Source organism: Glycine soja, chromosome 8 (genome assembly GCF_004193775.1).
Source record: "Glycine soja cultivar W05 chromosome 8, ASM419377v2, whole genome shotgun sequence".
Lineage (NCBI taxonomy): Eukaryota > Viridiplantae > Streptophyta > Magnoliopsida > Fabales > Fabaceae > Glycine > Glycine soja.
This window is the reverse complement of record NC_041009.1, coordinates 10411457-10432263: the sequence shown is the minus strand read 5'-3', so window position 1 is coordinate 10432263 and position 20807 is coordinate 10411457. Positions and strand designations below refer to the sequence as shown.

Sequence of the window (20807 nt, the reverse complement as noted above, 5' to 3'; positions counted from 1 at the left end):
TCCTTCATCTTCTCTTGGAGTATATTTTCCATGGAAAATATTAAATTGGCTATTTTTTTTTTTTGGCAAGACATCAGTTGTTTACATGCTATATCTTTCCACTTTGGCATCTCATTTATAAAAGTTCCACGTCCTTTTTCAGTCTTGGCCTTCGAAGTTGTAAGTCTTGTCCAATATGTTTGTTTTTCAACCTATGACTGTTTTATTAGGTAAAGTAACTTCTGCTACAGGCTCACTCCCCAATCAAACAAGATTATTTTCAAATTATATATCTGCAATCTCAGCTTCAATAACTTGTGCCTTTTCACGCCATGTGGAGGGATAGTGGGAGGAAGAAGGTGGTGTATTGTAGCTATTATTTAAGATTAGTTATAGGTTTCTTTTGATTACTTCTTAACAAAATTATGTTGTTTTGAAACTTCACTCATAATAGTAAGCAAATGAATTTTTTTTTGTTTGGGTTAGAGACCACAATTGTCTTTCTTTCAACCTACTGGATTAAAGATTAATCTTACTTGCAACGTATGATTATCACTGATCCAACAAACTTTTGTATATGATGAGAATCAAACAAAAATTCTTCAGTTAAATAAATTGTTTCACTCATGTGAATGTAGTGAAATTTTACATCTAGGTGTAATTGTAATATTTTGTGGGTCTAGGTAATCGTAAGCAGTGAAGTTGGAAGATTTTGTTGCCTACATTCTCAATCCCGTTAGTTGGAACAGAGAAGTTGTCTAAAATCATTTAGCTATCATCTTAACGCTTTGAAATGAAATTGATGTATCACCTAAGGTCCTAAGGTTTTCAAGAGAACCAAGGTTCTAATGGAGGTGAATTTTTTTAGCTATATTCATGATAACATTCTTACGAATCTTTTAAATATACCAGATACATTTGTAACATTCTCGGAAATTATGATTTTTTAAGAAACATGATTCTTGATAAACATAATTTTTAGAAATGAAAAAAGTTCTAATCATCAAACTCTATTGAAAACAAATAATGAAGCAGAAAGAGTACAATTTAACTTGAAAGAACTGATGGAGAACTACACAAGCAAAGCTCGACCTTTCATACCACGATAAACAAGGACTGAAATCAGATGTATAAGACATGATGAGAATGTGAGAATAAACAAGGACAAAAATAAATAAAAAATTTGTACTACATGATTTTTTTTCTTAAGAGAAAAATATTAGAACTAAAGCAATCCATAACTATAATTTCATGAAATAACAATTGTTTTGCCAGCAAAGTTAAATTGAAATCTTTTTTTTTTTTTTAAAAAAAAAACCATTCATGTTTGCCAACAAATTTTTAATATTCTTTATTTCAAAAATGTTAACACAAGTTAATATTTTAAAAATGAGTTAAATACATATCTAAATAAAAATGTGTAACAGCCCAAAGCACTTGGAAAAGTTGCCACGCTTGTCCTCGAAATGCAAAAAGACGCACAACTACACAGAGTCCACGGTAGCCGTGTGTGAGTTGTGGTTAGCTTCTGTATTCATCCACACACTCAGATCTCTCTATTTATTATATTGATCAATCCATCATTTCCAATTAGGTAAAGTGAAACAGTAAAAGAGCAATGGAGGAGGAGGAGGAGGCGGAGAAACAGAAGAAGCACTTAGCAATGCTGGAACGCCTTTCCAAACGCACCCAAAGCCGTTCGCAAAACCCCGATTCCTCATCATCAGAATCCTCCACTTCCTCCATCCTTTCACGCTTCACCCACTTAAAATCCTCGATTGAGTCCCAACTCGCCCAATCCCAATCCATTTCCTCCGACCCCTCCAACCTCAAACTCCACTTCAATCAAATCTCCGAATCAATCTCCGATTTAGAAAAATTCGTCGCCGAAAACTCCTACTCCCTACCCTCCTACGATGTCCGAACCTCCCTCAAAACCGTCTCCGACTTAAAACACTCCCTCGACGACCTCACTTCCCAACTTCTCCCCAAAAAGAAATTCTCATTCAAAAATAAACCCACCACCAAGAAAGAATACAAGGATTCCGCTATTCCACTACCCACACAACCCCCTCAACTCTCCACGCGCCTTGCGCCGCGTGACTCGCCGGGGTTCCGAAACAAAACCGCTGAGCTTTTAATTTCGGACTTTCGAGGATCCGAGGTTGGGGAATTCACCGTTTCGGATCTCGATTCCTGCCAAGTCAGGATAATAGGTTCCGTCAGGGCGCTTTTCGTTCATAGGTTGAAGAATTCTAGGGTTTACGTGGGCCCCGTGACGGGGTCGGTTCTCATTGAGGAAGCGGAGGGTTGCGTCTTCGTGTTGGCGTCGCATCAGATTCGGATTCACGGTGCCAAAAGAAGCGATTTCTACCTTAGGGTTAGGAGCAGGCCGATAATTGAGGACTGTAATGGCGTCAGGTTTGCGCCGTATTGTTTGAACTATGAAGGGATTGAGGAGGATCTTCGTGGCGCCGGTCTTGACGCCGAGACCGGAAATTGGAGCAATGTGGATGATTTCCGGTGGCTGCGCGCGGTGCAGTCTCCCAATTGGTCGGTATTGCCGGAGAATGAGAGGGTTGGGACTGTTGAGATATCCAATTTGAAAAATGAGGATAAGGAGATTTGATTTGCGTCTCAACGTTGTTTCCTTCTTTGTTTCTTTTATGTGAGGCTGGGATGTTATTGAGTCTAGGTATGTTCTGTTTCAGGAAATTGATGTTGAGAACTTGAGGTTAATGCGATTTTGGTAATTGAAATGGTTTTGGATATGTTCATTTTCAGTGTAGTAATGAGTTTTCTGTGTGTTGCTTCCATGAGAACTTCAGCAATATGTTCTCTTTTCTTCGTATTAGTCTGCATTTATCCTGGTTCGGGAATTGCTTGGTTATTAATTATTTGTTTGTTTTTCAAATACGTTGGCCACCAACGGTTGGAATGTTTCATCTGGGGAGCTACTACCTATATTTTCAACCTCCTCTTTTACTTTCTTTTATCCTGATCTGAACTTTGTTGGGTGGATGATCAATTTTTTCCATTTTTATTCATCCCACAGAGCCAGCCAGTTGGAGGATTGCAATTTAAGAAATAAGGGAAGTGAAATTCTACTGGGAATGCCTCTAAAACTGAAAAATATATAGGAATTTCCTATAATAACATCATCTATCAACTTACATGCTGGGATTTCTGTGCTATTCCTTTTTGTGACGTGGAAACAGTTAATTTAAAAAAATTCTGCAAGGAGTGTTCTTCATTTGATATCAATGAAGGGTTTGAAAGATTCTGTGCCGACTGATTGCAACAAGTCATTAAGGAGAAGCTCCTTTGCTTATACGAACTGCTTGATTGAACCGTCAAAATTCGTTCTCACAAAGGAAAAAAAAAATCCCGATTAACGAGGAAGCCTCAGATATGTGCTGGCATCAAATAACCGCAAGTGAATCGGCTGCAATCATCAACAATTGTGTGAGAAAAAAAAAACGTTTGCAATCATGTGTGGGGTGTTGATATGGCCCTCAAATATCACAAAATAAAAGATCAAATGGCTAAGTAGAGACTTTAGTATTAGAAGCCAAAGACGATCTTTTGAATTTTGATTAAGGGCATACAAAACAACACTTTGAATCAAAAGATGAAGGGATCTCAACGGGGATTTTATTGCACAGGATTTTTAGGACTGTGTGATCACGCCCTAATCTAGAGAGCCATATGCTCAACAAATCAGCATGTACACAACCTGTTTAAAAACGTGATTAATAGTATCAATTGCTCAGGATTTTGATTGAGGCATTGTGCCATCACGTCTCAAGGAAGAAGAGGCCCTGGTGTAATTCAACCATAACAATCTTCCTCAAAACTTGGTAGTCCTGGATTACAAAAAATAGACTCTTGTTAAGAACAAAAACTACTGAAAAATATCTAATGTGGAAGAGATATGAGAGGTAATACCAGAATCTAAAAAACCATTTGTTAGGATTATGGTGGAAGTTGTACGTAGTAGGATTAAAAAAAGCACTTATACCCATAGATGATGGGGATTCCATTTAATATTGGGCAGATATTGAGGTTCGAGCAGTTGGAAACTGCAGCATAGCTATGACTTGTTAAGCCATTACGTGACGAGATCCTTGCCAATTTTTATCTAAGGTGAGACTTCTCAAGTTACATTTGCAATCCAATGCTATGATTATGAATTTAATTTCTTTGTGAATAATTTAATAACAAAGCCGTCTTAGCTCAGTGGTAGAGCGCGTGGCTTTTAACCACGTGGTCGTGGGTTCGATCCCCACAGACGGCGTTTTTTTCATTCTTTTGTTGTAGTTTCACCATAAGTTTGTTATTTTTTTAATTTATTTTTATATGGATTTCAAAATATAATTTTTTTATTTGATAAATATTAAAATAAATTAACCAACTGTAAAATATAATAACTAATTAAGTCATAATCAATCCTTCAAAATAACATTATTTATATAGAGCAACAAAAGTCACGTATGTGTTTAAAAAAAATCACGTATGGACCATAACAATTAAATGAGAAACCTCTAGTTAAAAAATACATTACAAACTACAAAACATGCATAATTGATTAGTCATGCACTATCAATATTGAAAACATATAATCTAACATATCTCAAAAAATAACCAAAACGAAAATTATGAAGATTTGAACAATGTCTTAGAAGTGATGGGTTTTCACAAGTCACAATAGCAGACCAAATAAAAAATTGGTCCAGGGACCGGTATGTGCAGGTTGCAAAACCAGAGTAGATAGCCTGACTGGTTTTTGAACCTGTAAAAATGGAGAAATCAGATGTAGATGCTGTACTCAACATAGTAAACATTGCGTGTTGTTGTGTTCATCAAGATTCATTGGTATAGATATTTCTGATGGTTTAATATCCCTGGAATTTCCCTACAGCCTCAGTGTCCATGTTACACATTTTGGTACAAATATGCACATTCTTCAACATACAGTATTAAGGCCCTTGAATTCAAAGAAAATTCAACATGATTGATTGTGGAATTAATTGCATGATGGAGTGCGAGTGCGAGCCCGTGTTTAATTGGTTGACTGTTGAAGACATGCAGTTTTTTTTTTCTTTCATTTTCACCACAAACAGATGAAAAAAATGCAAAGGTTACTGTTTATAGAGAGAGAGAGACCAGATATATCCTTCATAACAGATAATTCCGCTCAAATTGTGTAGGATGGTTACAAGCAACAAAACTCTATCTCCTATAAAATATATATGACTAAATTGAATAAGGATTTGTTTGGACAAGTTTATTTAGAATTAATTTCTAAGAGAGAAAAATAAGATGAAAAAAATGAAAGATAATGACTTTGGTTTTCAAATCCTAATAGGATAATAAGTAATAAACAATAAAACTCTATCTCCTATAAAATATTTATTCCATTTCATTTAACTTGTTATTTCTTCTATTGTTATTGAGCTATCTTTTGTAAAAAAAATTATATGTTCTGCTCGAGCTGCAAATTATGTTCAAAAGTATGGTTTCAAGTGTCTCAAATTTATTCTACGAAGATTAACTTTTATTTGTTGACAGAAGATCATAGTTTATACTTGAAGTACTATGCCAAGCTATTTGTTTATAATGAAGTAAATGAAATTGAATAAATATAGGTATGTACAGTATAAGAGTTGATCTGCTGTGGTCAGATCAACAGTTTGAGTGTTAAACTTATCAATAATTTAGTTATTTTACCAAATATTATACCATTTTACTTTAAAAGATCTACACTCTTATAGATGAATACATGCACCTAATATTTGTTTAAACGAAAAAAAAAATAGTAAAGGAGCAAGAAAAGACAAAAGTTGGCCGTCTGTTATGACCAAATCTCCTCGAAGAAGGAAGTGAGAAAGCGAGTCTTCAACTTGATTTTGATCATTGAGGTTTCGTTCAAAATATAATACTATTACCGAGCAGAAATCAGGTTTCACGTTGTCTAGTTTAAACTTAATTTTTAATCAAATTATAAGTTGCCATTAACTTTTAAAAAGTGTAACACTTTACTTTTTGTGTGATGGTGGTTTTTTTTTTTTTTCACAAAACCAATAATAATGGTAAAGTGGTTACACATTTTTGTGGTGGTGGTTTGGATACTTTTTTTTCTAAATTTGAAATTTCATTACACGGATTCAGAAAAAAAAAAAACATTGCACGGTGTATGCATCAATTTAACATAGGAGTGTGTGTAATCATTTCACATAATAATCCATGTAAGTTTCATGCAATAATATACAAACTATATTAAAAACATATAATATAACATTACTCCATTTTTATTCATTTTGATTTGGATTTGGATTCTAAGAAAACATGATTTGCTATACGATAAAAGACCGCGTGTGTTCCTGATGGGCGATGGCGACCGTAAAGATGGATAGATCCAGCTAGATAGACAAATATATTGGCGAATGCGCTACGACTTACGAGAATTGTAATGCAAAATAATTTATTGATGAATGTGCTACGATTAATATGTTGAATTCCAAGCTTGAATTCTTAACGCGTTGTAGTTTAGGAAGGATATATTTGGTACACAGTTTAAAAAATATACATTATACTACATTATATTATATTATTGTATTTTATTGGCAAAAAGTCTCGAGAATTGAGCTAATCGGAAAAGAAAAAATAGAGCTCGCGATTAAGAATTAATAATTCAGATATGGCTGCTGGCGCCGGCGGAATAGGATTGAATTAAAAATTTCTTGAACATAAAAATTTAATTAGAATTATTGGGTTCAAGAGAGATTGGAGATCCAATTCAGTGAGATCTTGACGTAGAAGTGAATTATTTCTATGATGATTCTAGTGATTGAGCATAACGGTATTAAGGAGTTTTCACAGTGATGTTGAAATATCTATATAGATTTTAATGTTTGAGTGGTGATCCCTCAATGATGAAATAAAGATGAGGTTGTTGTGAATTCTTTTCAAAACATAATTAATTAAGATATTTTCTTTATTGATGAATATAAATTCACATTACAAAAACTCTTCTTTAATATGTATAAAATAAAGTTTATTTATAGACAATTAGACTTAATTAATCTTTCTAAGAAATACTAAACAGTTAGATAATTAATACCACGATTGAACAAAATGAACAGAATTGCACAAGTCAGCATAGTTAATTGGATCAAAACCTACAAATCTCCACCTTGATTCAGTAACTATAATTTTTTTTAAGAATCAACAATGTGGCTACTAATTTTTTTATTTTTTATTTACAGAATAGTGGACAAGAGATTACTTGAGCTGAATCAGATCCAAACACTAATAGAACTTGTTGCTTGGTAACACTTTAGTGATCATGATGGATTATCTTTAGTAACAACTTTCTGAACAGTTACATCTCCTTCCGAGATGACTTCTCTAACAAAATGTAGCTTGATGTCCACATGCTTGGTTCTTTCATGATAGACTTAATTTTTGGACAAATGTATTGCACTTTGATTAACGTAGTGTACTATGATGATTTGATCTTAAAGCTTGAATTCTTGAGCCATTCCTCTCAGCCAAAGAGCTTTTTTTACAGTCTTTATCAGTGCAATATACTCTGCCTCTGTAATGGATAAAGCCACCACCTTATGCAAGCTTACTTTGCAGCTAATAGCTGTACCAAATGTAGTAAAGATATATCTTGTGAGTTATTTCCTGGTGTCAAGGCAGCCAACATAATCAGAGTCCACAAACCTTTCTATGGCAACTGAACTATAACTGTTCTTATCAGCTCCACCATAAACAAGACCCTTCCCAAGTGAACCTTTGATGTATCTCAGAATCCACTTCAAGGCTTGCTAATGCACCTTTCCTGGATTTGACATGAACCTACTCACTAAACTCATTGAGTACGCTATATCAGGTCGAGTACACACCATGACATAAATCAAAGAGCCTACTACATTTGCATAAGGAATTTTAGCCATAAATTCCTTGTCTCTTTCTGAACTAGGTGCTTAATCATTGCTCGGATTGAACTGTTGGGATATAGATAGGGTTATTGGCTTAGCTCCAGACATTCCAAACCTGTCCAACACTTTCTTTAAGTATGACTCTTGAGATATGAACAAGTACTTCTTGTTTTCATCCTTTTTCATCTCAAATCCCAAAATCTTACTGGCAGCACCTAAATCTTTCATTTCAAACTTCCTTTTAAGTTCAGCCTTTACCTTTGCTAACTCACTCTTATCATTGCTTGTTAGCAAGATATCATCAATATACAATAGTAAGAAAACAAAGGTATTAGGTGTAATGAATTTGAAGTAAACACAGTTGTCATACTTACTTTTATTGAACTTAATTCTTGACATGAAATCATCAAATCTCTTATTCCATTGTCTGGGAGATTGTTTCAGACCATACAAGGATTTGTTCAGCTTACAGACATGATCTTTTGATAACCGCTAAATATGAGTTATTTTGATAATAAAAATATATTGAAAATATCTTTAAAAATATTTATTTAGCAGTTATCTTTGACTTAAATATTAAGATTTGATATTTTTCTTATTTATGACTTGCAGATATGAAAATGAGAGATTAAAAGAGAAAAAGATCGAAAAAATATCCAAAATATCAGGAAGTCTCAGGAAGAAGATATACTTAAAAGCAGAACAAATCCAAAAGATATCAAAAAGGAAGATTTTTAGCACCAGATCCAAGTCCACTGCAACAACTATAAAAAGGGAGTCAAGCCAAGTAGAAAAAAAAAAACACCACAGAACCCCCCCTCTTCTAGGGGTTTCATTTACTCCATTTCTTTCTTTCACCCCTCTTATCCCATCAGTTTCTTATACCCTATCCATTGTAAAGCCTTCAATGGCCATGAGTGGCTAAACCCATAGTTAGGGCCTAGCAGGCCTAAAAGTCAAGTGATGTATGATGTACTCACTATTTATCAATGCAAAGGTGTTTTCTATTCTATTATCTTTTCTGATTTTATCTTGCATTATTCATCTTTATATTCTGTTAGGGGTTAGACGCTTGGGAGAGGGTAACTTCTAAATAAGATTTAAAAAAGGTATGCATGCATTGGTTTTAGGGGTTAGACGCTCGGAAGAGGATAACTTCTAATAGAACAAAAAGAAAGGATTTCATAAGAAAATCATTGCTAGGAATAGAATGATAATTTTATGCCCATGCATTCTTGCAAACATCTAGAATTCATACTTCATGCATTTTATTTGTTGAGTCTTTGCAAAGGAATTTGAAAAATAGATAAATAAGATAGGCTTGTCATCGTGAGGAATTAGGGGCAAGTAATTGAACATATGTGGATAGAATAGAATCACCTAAATTGATAAAGAAAAATCATAAACTCATACATCCTAGGCAAACAAGGCAGGTCAGGTCCCAACATTATCACGTTCTGATTTTATTTCTTTTATCTTCTATTTCTATCTTTTATTTTTCTTATCTTATCATTCCTTATCTTTATCTTACCCTTTTATTTTTCTTATCTTTTACTTTTATTTTCTTATTTTCTTTATCTTCTATCTTTATCATCTTTTAATTTAAATCTTTTATTTCATCTTTAAATCTTTATTTTATATACTATATTTTCTTATCTTCATTTTAAATTCTTTATCTATTGCTTTTAAATTAAGTTTGCATTAATCTAAGTACAAACAAAGTCCTTGTGGATTCGACACTCGGACTTCCGAGTACTTTACTACTTGTGACAAATTTGGTACACTTGCCAATGAGTTAACATCTTCCTTACCTTTTGCTTCATATCCTTCAGGTTGTCTCATGTAGAAAACCTTTTCCAGCTCTCCATACAAATAGTTGTCTTCACATCCATTTGTTCTAGCTCCAAATCAAACTTTGCAACCATAGCTAGGAGTATTCTTATAGACCTATGCTTTACAACTGGTGAGAAAACATCATTGTAATCAATGCATTTTCTCTATGTAAAGCCTCTAGCAACTAGTCTTGCCTTAAATTTGCCCTATTCAACTCCTGGAATCCCCACTTTCATCTTGTAGACCCATTTACAACTTACTAACTTGACACCAACTGGTTTCTTTACTATCTCCCATGTGTGGTTGTCATGGAGTAATTTCATTTCCTCATCCATAGCTTTTCCTCATTTCAATTTTTCCTTACTCACCATTGCAGCCTTGTAGCTTTTTGGCTCATCATCCCAAACTTCACTAGCAGCTACAAGGGAGAAAGCCATCAGATCAACATAACCAAAATTTTCTGGTGGTTTGATCTGTCTCATTGTCCTATCTCGAGCCAACAAGTAATCATTTGTTTCATCTTCAACATCAAGTTGAGTTCCTTCTAGACACTCTTCCTCAGGTGGTATGTTGGCATCTTGTTTACTTTGAGCTGTATCAGTAGGTTCCACCTCAAACATTGTTTTTTTTGGACCTGGATCCAATTGTCCCTTGTTAGTATTTGATGTTGTTTTGTAGGCCATTTCAGACTCATTGAACACCACATCTCTACTGATAATGCATTTTTATGTCCATCTTCCAGACACCACAGCTTATAGCCTTTGACACCTTCTAGATACCCTATAAACACTTCAAGGCCCTGGGTTCCAACTTGTCTTGCCTTATGTGTGCATAGGGAACACAACCAAACACTCTAAGTCTAACATAGGTTGGAGGATGACTAGACCAGACTTATTCTGGTGTTTTCATGTTCAAGGTTGTAGATGGACACCTGTTTATCAAGAAACAAGTTGTTATCACAGCTTCTACCTAAAAGGTCTTTAGGACAGCTGCACTTGAGAGCATGCATCTAACTCTCTCAAGTATGGTTTTGTTGAACCTTTCTGCTAGGCCATTTTGCTGGGGTGTTCTAGCAATTGATTTATGCCTAGCAATCCCTAACCTTCTGTGCCACAACTCAGTTCTTGACATGTCTCTTACAGAAACTGAAGCTACTGACCCATCTACTATCTCTTCTTCTAATGAGTACAAGCCATGCTTCCTCACACCCCTCATGACAATCCTTGAGTCCTTCATAACCTTCAATGTGCCATTTTCACCTCTGAACAGATAACCTTTTTTTGTCTAGTTCGCCAAGAGAAATTAAATATCTCTTAAGATCAGGAACAAATCTTACCTTTTGGATAATCCTTTCAATCCCATCATTAAATTTAAACTTGATTGATCCAATACCTTGAAATTTTACATGGCTTATTGTTTCCAAGTAACACTGACCTTCCCTGTAGCTGAGTGAACTTCTCAAACCAAGGCTTATTTGGTGTCATATGGAAAAAACACCTAGAATCCATAATCCATTCTCCATCAGATTTCCCAGAGCCTACCACTAAAGCTTATGTAGATTCATAACCATCTTGGACTATCGTTGCATTTCCTCTTTCATTTGATCTATGAGAATTGCAACCATTCTGCCTTCCAGGACAGAATCTTCGAGTGTGACCTTCCTTTTTGCAGTGGTAACATCTTATATTAGGTACATTTCCACTATTTCTAGACTGCGGCTTTGATTTCTTTTTCTCAAAATGGTTGTCTTTCTTGGTTCGTTTCCCTTAGAGTATTAAACCTTCACCATTCACAGAAGCCTTTTGCTCATTTCTTTCATTAAATTCCTTTGAGTTCAGGGTTGTCTACCAGGAACAAAGATTCTCTCCCATACAAGAGAGTTTCTTTAAAATGAGAGGAAGACTTTGGCAAAGCACACAATAGTAACAGGGTCTGATATTCATCATCAATAGTCACATCTATATTTTCTAGATCAAGAATCAGTTTATTAAAGACATCCAATTGAGATTCCACATTAATATCTTCTTGCATCTTAAATGAATATAAGGCTTGTTTAAGATAAAGATGATTTGCCAGAGATTTGGTCATGTATAAACCTTCTAGTTTCAACCAAATTCCAACTGTTGTCTTCTCTTTCGAGACTTGTCGTAGTACCTTGTCTTTAAGACTCAAGATGATTGCATTGTGAGCCTTATCCATCAAGATCTTCTTATCCCTTTCCTCCAGCTTTGCATCAAGAGCGATTTCACCTTGTAAAGCTTCTTCAAGACCCTGATGAACAAGCAATGCTCTTATCTTCGATCGCCATAAGCCGAAATCATTTTGGCCTGTGAATTTTCCAACCTCATACTTCACAGATGTCATGGTGTTTCGTTCCTCGCTCACCACACCAATTTGTTGTGAATTCTTTTCAAAGCATAATTAATCAAGACACTCTCTTTATTGATGAATATAAATCCACATTACAAAACTCTTCTTTAATCCGTACAAAATAAAGTCTATTTTATAGACAACTAGACTTAACTAACATTTCTAAGAAATAACAAACAGTTAGTTAGTAACAAAATTGAACAGAATGAACAAAATTGCACAAGGCAGCATAGTTGACTGGACCAAAACCTACCGAGGTGAAGTTAGTTAACTGACTCGATTTTGATGTCGTTCTTGATCAAGTATGGGATTCTCAAAATGAATAAATAGGATGCCACGAAAACCCAACTTTCCTGAATTATGTAAATATTTGGATTCGAATGATGTCGAGATTCTACTTCCAAAACAAGAATATATTAATTTAATATTTATTTTAAAATTATAATTAGAAAGAGTTGTAATTAATTATTTAAAAATCTTTACAATAACACAATACATCAAAACTAAGCTCTATATATATATATTTACAGCAAAAAAAATCTCTCCCTATGTATAATACACAGATTTTTTTATAATAAATAATAAACCCATAAATGAATATTTTTTAATCAGAGTATCCACCTATAAATTATTAACCATACAAAATCAATCCTACTACCAATTACCAAGACAAACTTGCAATTAGTGGTGTGTAGTTTTTGGTGTCTTCTCCACGTGGTGCCTAATGTACGTTAGGGAAAGGGAGAGAGACTTTCTTTAATATAGCTCTGGATCAAGATGGGAGGTTTCCAAATTAGGGTGTTCACGAGTTAAGTTGTATTCAATTTAATTAATTTTATTATCTAATTTCATCAAAATTTAACAGGTTGGACTGGTTTGAATTTTTTTTTTGGTATATATGATCCAACTCAACCCGGATGATTATCGGGTTGGGTCAATTAATTAAGTTTAAATATTTAAAAATTATTTTATATTTTTTAAAAAGTAAGTTTCTTTAGAATAATAATTTATTTTTGTTTAAAGTTTTATAAATATATAGTGACTAAATGCATTAAAGTAAGATTAAATCATAATAATATTTGACTAATAGAATTAATGATTTCAATGTTAATATGATATTTTTATTTTAGATATAAATAAATTATTGTATTAACATGAGAAAACATAAATAAAATTAAGACACCAACAAAAACAACAATTTAAAGAAAAAATCATGGATGATTTAATTTAATGATTTAGTAGACTATGTGAGTTAAAAATTAATGTATTTTATATTTAATAATTAATTTATATATAATAATAAATTTAATAATATGATTTGGATTGGGTTGGATTGAAAAAATAAAATCCATTATCCAACCATATGTGATCAGGTCTTAATTGGATTGGATCGAATTCAACTTAAATATTTAAAAAACCCAATTCAATATAATTAGGTCTGGTTAGATTGAATCATGGATTTATCGAAACTATAAACACTCTTGTTGGAAATGGCTGCAGGGTCGCTTATTGTTAGTCGCTATTCACGACTTAGTTTTGCATTGAATATTTACACAAAATTAGCGCCTTACCTCCAATTTATGGTTCTTCTTGTAGGAATTGTACATATTTTCATGTTTAGTGTGATTTTATATATTAGATATTCTCATTTTGTGAATAATGTTTAAATCACTTCAGTTTCAGGCTAAAAAAAGAGAAGGTTCAAGTAGCTGATGTCTCGCTAAGCGAGGCAGATTCGCTTAGTGAGTGGCATCCGCTAAGCGAGGCATACAACTCGCTTAGCGCGTTGGAAAACCCTATAAGAGGATTAGTCAGAGAGGTGCTCGTACAGCGCAACGAGTAGGTTGTCTCTTCTCGCGCTTAGCGCGCCTAGCTCGCTGAGTCAAAATTCACTTACTCTCACAGTCTCACTAAGCGAGCCTTCAGAAGCTAAAACGTTCAGGAAATCTTTAAAACACTGAAGTTGGCGAAAACTTTAGAGGGAGAGAGTAAAAAAATAGAGCACAAGGAGAAGCTGAAGCGACAAAAATAGAGCTGCTAAGAAAGCTTAGGTTAAAGGAGTGAAGTTAGGATTTTAAAGGGTGAAGGAGACATCTTCAACCATTCTTTGCCATTTTCTTTCACTAAACTCTGTTCCTTCCTTGTATTGAGAGCATATTTGTTGTAATGGAAGGCTAAGCCTCATGGTTGGAAAGTTCTGCTAAACCCTTGATGTAATATTCTTTCACTATCTATTTAATGTTATTTTTATATGTTTATTACTTCTATCTATGCTTATTTTTACATGTTTGTGGCTTGATCACCCATTTATATATATAGTTAGGATTTTTAGCATTGGAAAATGCTTTAAAGCCTTAGAACTGATAGAGCAAGCTAGAAATCTGTATGTCTAGGAATGGAGTGCAGAGATCTAGTTCATATTATGTTGTAGACTTAATGTAATTCTTTTAGGCTAAGTTTGTTGAGGGATCAAGGATGAAGTGTAAAGAGAGTTAGGCTCATTCACTAGAGGGATCTTGGTTTGAGTAATTTCTCAACATAAGAACACTAAGATAATTTTAAATAGAGAAAAATACATAATAACATCAAGAAGAACTTAGTAAAACAACCCAATGCTTTTTACTTAACTGTTTTCGCTTCTATAATCCTAGATATTTAGTTTATACTCAAATAGACTATAGTACAGAATTCAACTTGGTATTTACTTTGATTTTAGTTTATACAAATGTTTGCTTACTAAATGTACAGTGTCTGAGTGAAACAAATTCTCTGCGAATACGATACTCGATCTTACCGTTTTATATACTACTTGTACGAATCGATACACTTGCTAATGTCATTCGAACACTTATAAAGTGGGGACTTAATACTTTATTTTATATAGAGAGAAACAAGATCATGTCATTTCATTAATATTAATACAATTGTAAATGTAAAAGGGAATCTATTAAAAAAATTCTTAGGCTTGCATAACGTGTTCCCACACCCTAGTTAGAGAATCAGCAGCATTTTCTCTTCTTGACAAACTTAATAGTATAGTTTGTATTATGGGAGAGTAAGTATTTAGTATTTACACTCTGATATATATATGATATATAATATATTGGAGCCAAGTTCAGAAAATCATGGCCCGAGGTGCAATCCTATCTACAACCACCTTAATTACAATCCATCTCAAAAACCACATTAGACGAACATTGATCTGCTAGCCACTTGATAGCCTTCAAAAGACAATAGCCTTTCCTTTTAAAACTGGCAGATCAAGGTTCTGCCCCGGCTGAGACAGCAAACATAAAACCACCAAATTCATGCCTGCAGCACTTACCAGTGGGGACTTATTACTTGAGATTTATGCTTGTGGTTGGTGGGTTATCCTACCTATTCTGTGGGATTATTTGTAATAGCTTCATGTGTATGTTGTACATGGACATGTTGTACCCTTTAATGATATTTCCTTTTTGTTGAGAAAAAAAAAACTTACAAAGGTTTTTTGAATTCGTTGACACACATATGTAGAAAAGAAGGATCAAAACTCAACATACTATTAGAGATGAAAAAATAAAAAATAAAAAATAGTAAATATAATAAGTAATTTGATATGATAAGAAGAAAGAGGAAAAATATAATTAGTATTAGAATAAAATGATCATAAACTTCCATCCCCATTTTGGATGAATTTTTTTTTCGGTAGTGAAAAAATTTAGGAGGAGGAAATGTCGTTTCACTCTAAGGCAGGAAATTTTTTTGAGTCGAAATACACTTGCAAAGATAACTACATTAATCTCATTTTAAAGAGACTAGTAGGGATTCAAACATGTGACTTATGAGATATGAGACCTTTTCTTGTTTCATTCAACAATTCCTTGAGTTTTTTTGGGATGCATCGAGGTAGAAAGAAGATATAAATTAGAGAAGAAAAAATGGTAAAAAAAAAGTAAGTTATAAGAGTAAAATGTTTTTTTTTTTAAAGCATACAATGATCGTACAGATATTATTAAATCTTTTAGCCCGAGGCAAATTCTATTGGGTTAAGTAGAATGTTTATTTATAATGACTCTGATGTCTCCCAATGTTAGTTTAATTGTTGAATCTAATATTAATATTATTTTTTTTCATCTATTTAATAAGATTAATTTTACAAAAATATTATTCTTATTTATTTATTAACTTTTTATTTATATAAAACAACGAAACGTAAGACGACATATTTTAGGAAAGTGGGAGTATCATTTTTTCTTCAAAATTTCTAAGGACACTCACATAAAATTTATAAAATAATAAAGTAAAAAAAATGCAAATGTTAAACAGTAGTTTTCAAACATTGATTAAAGAATTAAATTTTTTTTAATAAAATGTACTAAATTCTATTTTAGTTTCTTAATTAATGCGCTTAGGGGTTAAAAAAACAATTATCATTACCATGACTTTTTGTGTAACAACCAGTGTTTTGAAACCAGATCAAATTGGCCAGTTTGATCGGGAATGGATCATGTGTTTGGTCCAACGATTTCTAAAACCCGATGCATCATTAAATATGCTCAAAACCAATAACCCCGTCGGGTTAACCGATTTCGCTTAATACTGTTCTTTTTTTTAATTAAAAAAATTAAAATTACATCATTTTGGTGCAAAGAAAAAAAAATTATAACTTATGATACTTTTATATATGAAGTTTATTTTTTATTATTAATTTATGCACATTATTTTATTTTTTATTTAATATTATTAGGATATTATATTAAAATTCTAAAAAATATATATTTTATTAAAACTGATTTGAATGATTGACTCTTAGAAATCTTAGAGCATTGTTAACAACTAATAATAATAATAAAATGCTAGTAATTAAAATAGTCAAAAAAGTTGCAAAACCATTGCTGTTTTGTGTCAATTGATATAACGTAATCAACACGTGCTGCATGTATCGACAAAAGCATCGTGCCCTAATTATATTTTCAAGTTTGTACAACAATCATCATCATATCATACCATATATATAGAAGAATCGAAGTGTTTGCTGGATCATCTTACTCATCAAATCGCTCAGTCTCACATCAACAAATTAACAATTAACAAGAACGAGCTACATAGAGAATACAGATTAATTAGTAACCCTTGGCAATTAACCAACCCAACCACATGCCAAACACCACTGAACAATTCTCAAACATCAACAGCATCGAGTCCCTCCATGTTTCCCTTCGCAACCTCTCCCAACTCAGCACCCGAATGGATTCCGTCCAAAGCTTCGTCTCCCAATCGATCCAATCCCACACTCTCCTCACTCACCACCAAATGAACATAGTCTCCAACGAGATCCTAACCGCCATTCGCCACGTCATCACCAACGGCGTCGCCCTTGTCGCCGCCTCGGAAAACGCGCTCCCTCTCTCGGAGACTCCAACGTTGGACTCCCCGAACAACAACGACGACGACAACGTGGTGGAGCTCGATGCCATGGAGCTGCTGGCCAAGCACCTTCACTTCTGCGAGGTGTGTGGGAAAGGCTTCACGCGCGACGCCAACCTGAGAATGCACATGCGCGCGCACGGGGACGAGTTCAAGACCCCGGAAGCGTTGGCGAATAAAGCCCGTGGAGAAACGCGCTTGAAGGCGACGCGGTTTTCGTGCCCCTTGGAGGGATGCAACCGTAACAAGACGCACAAGAAATTCAGGGCGTTGAAGTCAGTGTTCTGTCTGAGGAACCACTTCAAGAGGAGCCACTGTCCCAAGACGCTGTCGTGCGAGCGGTGTCGGAAGAAGAGCTTCGCGGTGCTGTCGGACTTGAGGAGCCACGTCAAGCAGTGTCGGGGAGAGGCCACGTGGAAGTGCTCGTGCGGGACCACGTTTTCGAGGAAGGACAAGCTGCTCGGACACGTGGCGCTGTTCGAGGGGCATTCGCCGATGCTTGGAGAGGAGAGAGATACGGTGGTGGCGGCGGCCGCGGAAGGGTTACCTGAAGGGTTCTTTGATGGATTGGATGAATTTGGATTTGGATCCATTCAAAACAACTCTTCACAGGAGGAACACTTGGCCTTGGGGCTTCCCACAAATAATTTAGATGCATGGGAATTTTCTTTTTCTAATTTAATCTAAAAGAGATTTGTTGCAAGTATTTGATGCAGTACTTGTTAAGAAAATAAAAGTCATAAATATAAGTAAATTAATGAAGAGTAAAATATTTTTTTATGTTATACTAGAAAAATATTTAATTATTAACTTTTAAAAGAAGAGTTTAATTTACATGCAAACTTGAATATATTTAAAAATCATTTGAAATATGACTTTTTGTGATTAAGTTTTCAAATGTTATAATAATAAGTATTTCGTAGACAAATTATCATAAGTTATTTTCAAAATTAAGTTGTTAAGAAGTTGACCTAATATTTTCTTGTCACAAAAATAAATGAATTAATCACACTTAAAATTATAAATAAAATGAGAGCATAACACTTAATCTTAAAATCTCTTAAATAAACACTTAATCTTTTTTTTTTGACAGTCAACACTTAATCTTAATATGTTTAAAACCATCGTGAATCTTCTATATTGCTGTACAATTACAAACAACTCTATAACTATGGAATGGATTAACCAATTAATGACGAATTAATACTTGAATAATTTATTATTTATAGGCTTTGATATCAGCTGTATGCCTGTATCATTATCAAGTAAAATTTACTATGGAATGGATTAACTCATGTCTCTCTCAAACTAGTAGAAGTGTTTTTAAAATTTATTACATTTATCTTCTTAGTTCACATATATTTTTAAAATGTGAATATCACTAATTTAAATAAAGTGACAAAGAGAAAATATATAAATTAATAAAATGTTATGAAGACACTATGGGAGGTGCAAAATACATTTATTATAGGCTGCTTTGATATCTCAAACAATATGGGTATTATTCAGAACTTCATAATCGAAACTTGTTCAATCCTGCATATTTCAATTTAAATTTACATGTTACATATGCTAAACTTTGAAACATGCATGGCAGATTCCAAAAGGCACACGTAAATGATCCAGTTTTCTAATTTTCTTTGTTCAGAGGAACTAGTCCTCATCCTGCAACGCACCAGCCAGTATTCACTATCAATGCATGTGAAGTCCATTAAAAAACAATTTCATTTGTTATCGTAGCACTCTTGATTTTGGAGTGCGTTTGAATTGAGTCAATTGTTGCCGCTGCTGCCATATCTCAAACCCCATCAACCCGGTGTCATTGTCAGCTTTCAAAATTGAATTTTTAGGTGTCGAATAAAACTTGATGCATCATTATTAATGTTGACTAATGCCAGAAAAGTAATGGTAATAAAAGGATATGATATATCATATATGGTGTGCTGACGGCCACGAAACGGAGGGTAATACATGATGGTGTGCTAACGCCTGACGGCCACAAAATGGATTCGAATTTTGAGGGTATAGAACGCGCTAGTAACTTTTGCACGAAATAGTGTGTGAGAATTCATAACAAAAATAATACCTATATATAATAGAGAATATGACGTGATAAAAAAATAATGAATGTTACTTAGGATAATTGAAAAAAAAAATAGAATTTCCAAAAACATTGTCAAAAAATAATCTACTTGTCTAATTTGTGAATTGAATAATGTTTTTCGAATATTTTTAGACATCTCATTTCTTCAACTACTTCATTAACACTCATCAATGTATTTTTTTCCATCATAATATGTCACTAATAATTTTAAATTTTTTTTATATCTCTTTTTAAGTGTCAGAGGTTGTTGAGTGTTAAAAATCATTTTGCTTTCAAAAACAATGTCATGTATACGGTCTCACTAGTCCCAGTTCCAACACGACGTTATCTGATTTAGGAAACGATATACTTGTGAGCTTGTATTGTATATATCACCAATACACACGAACGAAAATAACTTTAGACATTAATTTAGAGTTCCGTATTAGAAATTATTCTCAATGGTAATAGTGTTACACTCTCGAGACATTCATGATAGGTACTTATCCCTCCAACTCGACTTTCAGATGTCAAATTAATTCACCTCTGAAAATAATAGTCTCAAGATGAAAATTTGAGGTCAGAAATGGAGCTAATTAATTTGCATCGCTAGCTGCCTCAATTATCCATATGTGTCATGTGATTCATCAGCATAATCAAACTTTAAGCTTGATCTCCAAGAGTTATTATTCCGCACCCGATTTCATTTTTATACAACCACGTGAAATGTGTTGAGGGCACAAAGTTCTCAACAGGAAACGGTCCTTATCTATATAAATTGTTGTGCAGAAACTTCACATCACATCACAACCAAAAAACAAAACAAAAACAAATTGTTTCTAGCTAGTGCAGTGACAATGTTGATTTCTTTAGAGACTTTGGCGATGGCAGGCGCAAGTAATGTCCAATTTGCCATGGATATTGAAGAATGGGAACTCGGAGATTCAGAGCACAATCCACCACCCCATTTGCTGGCTGAAGAATATTACAAAGAATACTTTGTCACCTTCACAAATCATCAAGAAAAGGTAGATATGACTGGGGAAACGAGGAAACGAAAATGCACGAGGTCAATAAAAACAACGCTGCGAGCACTTGTAACATCATGCATGCATGATCATGAGTGATATATGCGGATGTGATTCACGTCCTAGAAGGCAGAAGCATTAATTAATAGTTTGAGG

General features: G+C 33.9%; 2 protein-coding genes and 1 non-coding gene across 3 annotated transcripts; all 3 read left to right on the top strand.

The window, feature by feature from the left end:
- The first annotated feature begins 1433 nt into the window (after window positions 1-1433).
- LOC114421861 (tubulin-folding cofactor C-like) lies at window positions 1434-2945 on the top strand. Its single transcript, XM_028387956.1, has one exon. The coding sequence runs from the start codon at window positions 1598-1600 to the stop codon at window positions 2606-2608; it is 1011 nt and encodes a 336-aa protein (XP_028243757.1). The 5' UTR covers window positions 1434-1597; the 3' UTR covers window positions 2609-2945.
- Window positions 2946-4204: 1259 nt separating this feature from the next.
- TRNAK-UUU lies at window positions 4205-4276 on the top strand. The gene has a single exon. It is a non-coding gene; the product is annotated as a tRNA-Lys (tRNA).
- Window positions 4277-17172: 12896 nt separating this feature from the next.
- Window positions 17173-18294, top strand: LOC114421879 (zinc finger protein STOP1 homolog). The gene has a single exon (XM_028387986.1). The coding sequence runs from the start codon at window positions 17271-17273 to the stop codon at window positions 18225-18227; it is 957 nt and encodes a 318-aa protein (XP_028243787.1). The 5' UTR covers window positions 17173-17270; the 3' UTR covers window positions 18228-18294.
- Window positions 18295-20807: the final 2513 nt, after the last annotated feature.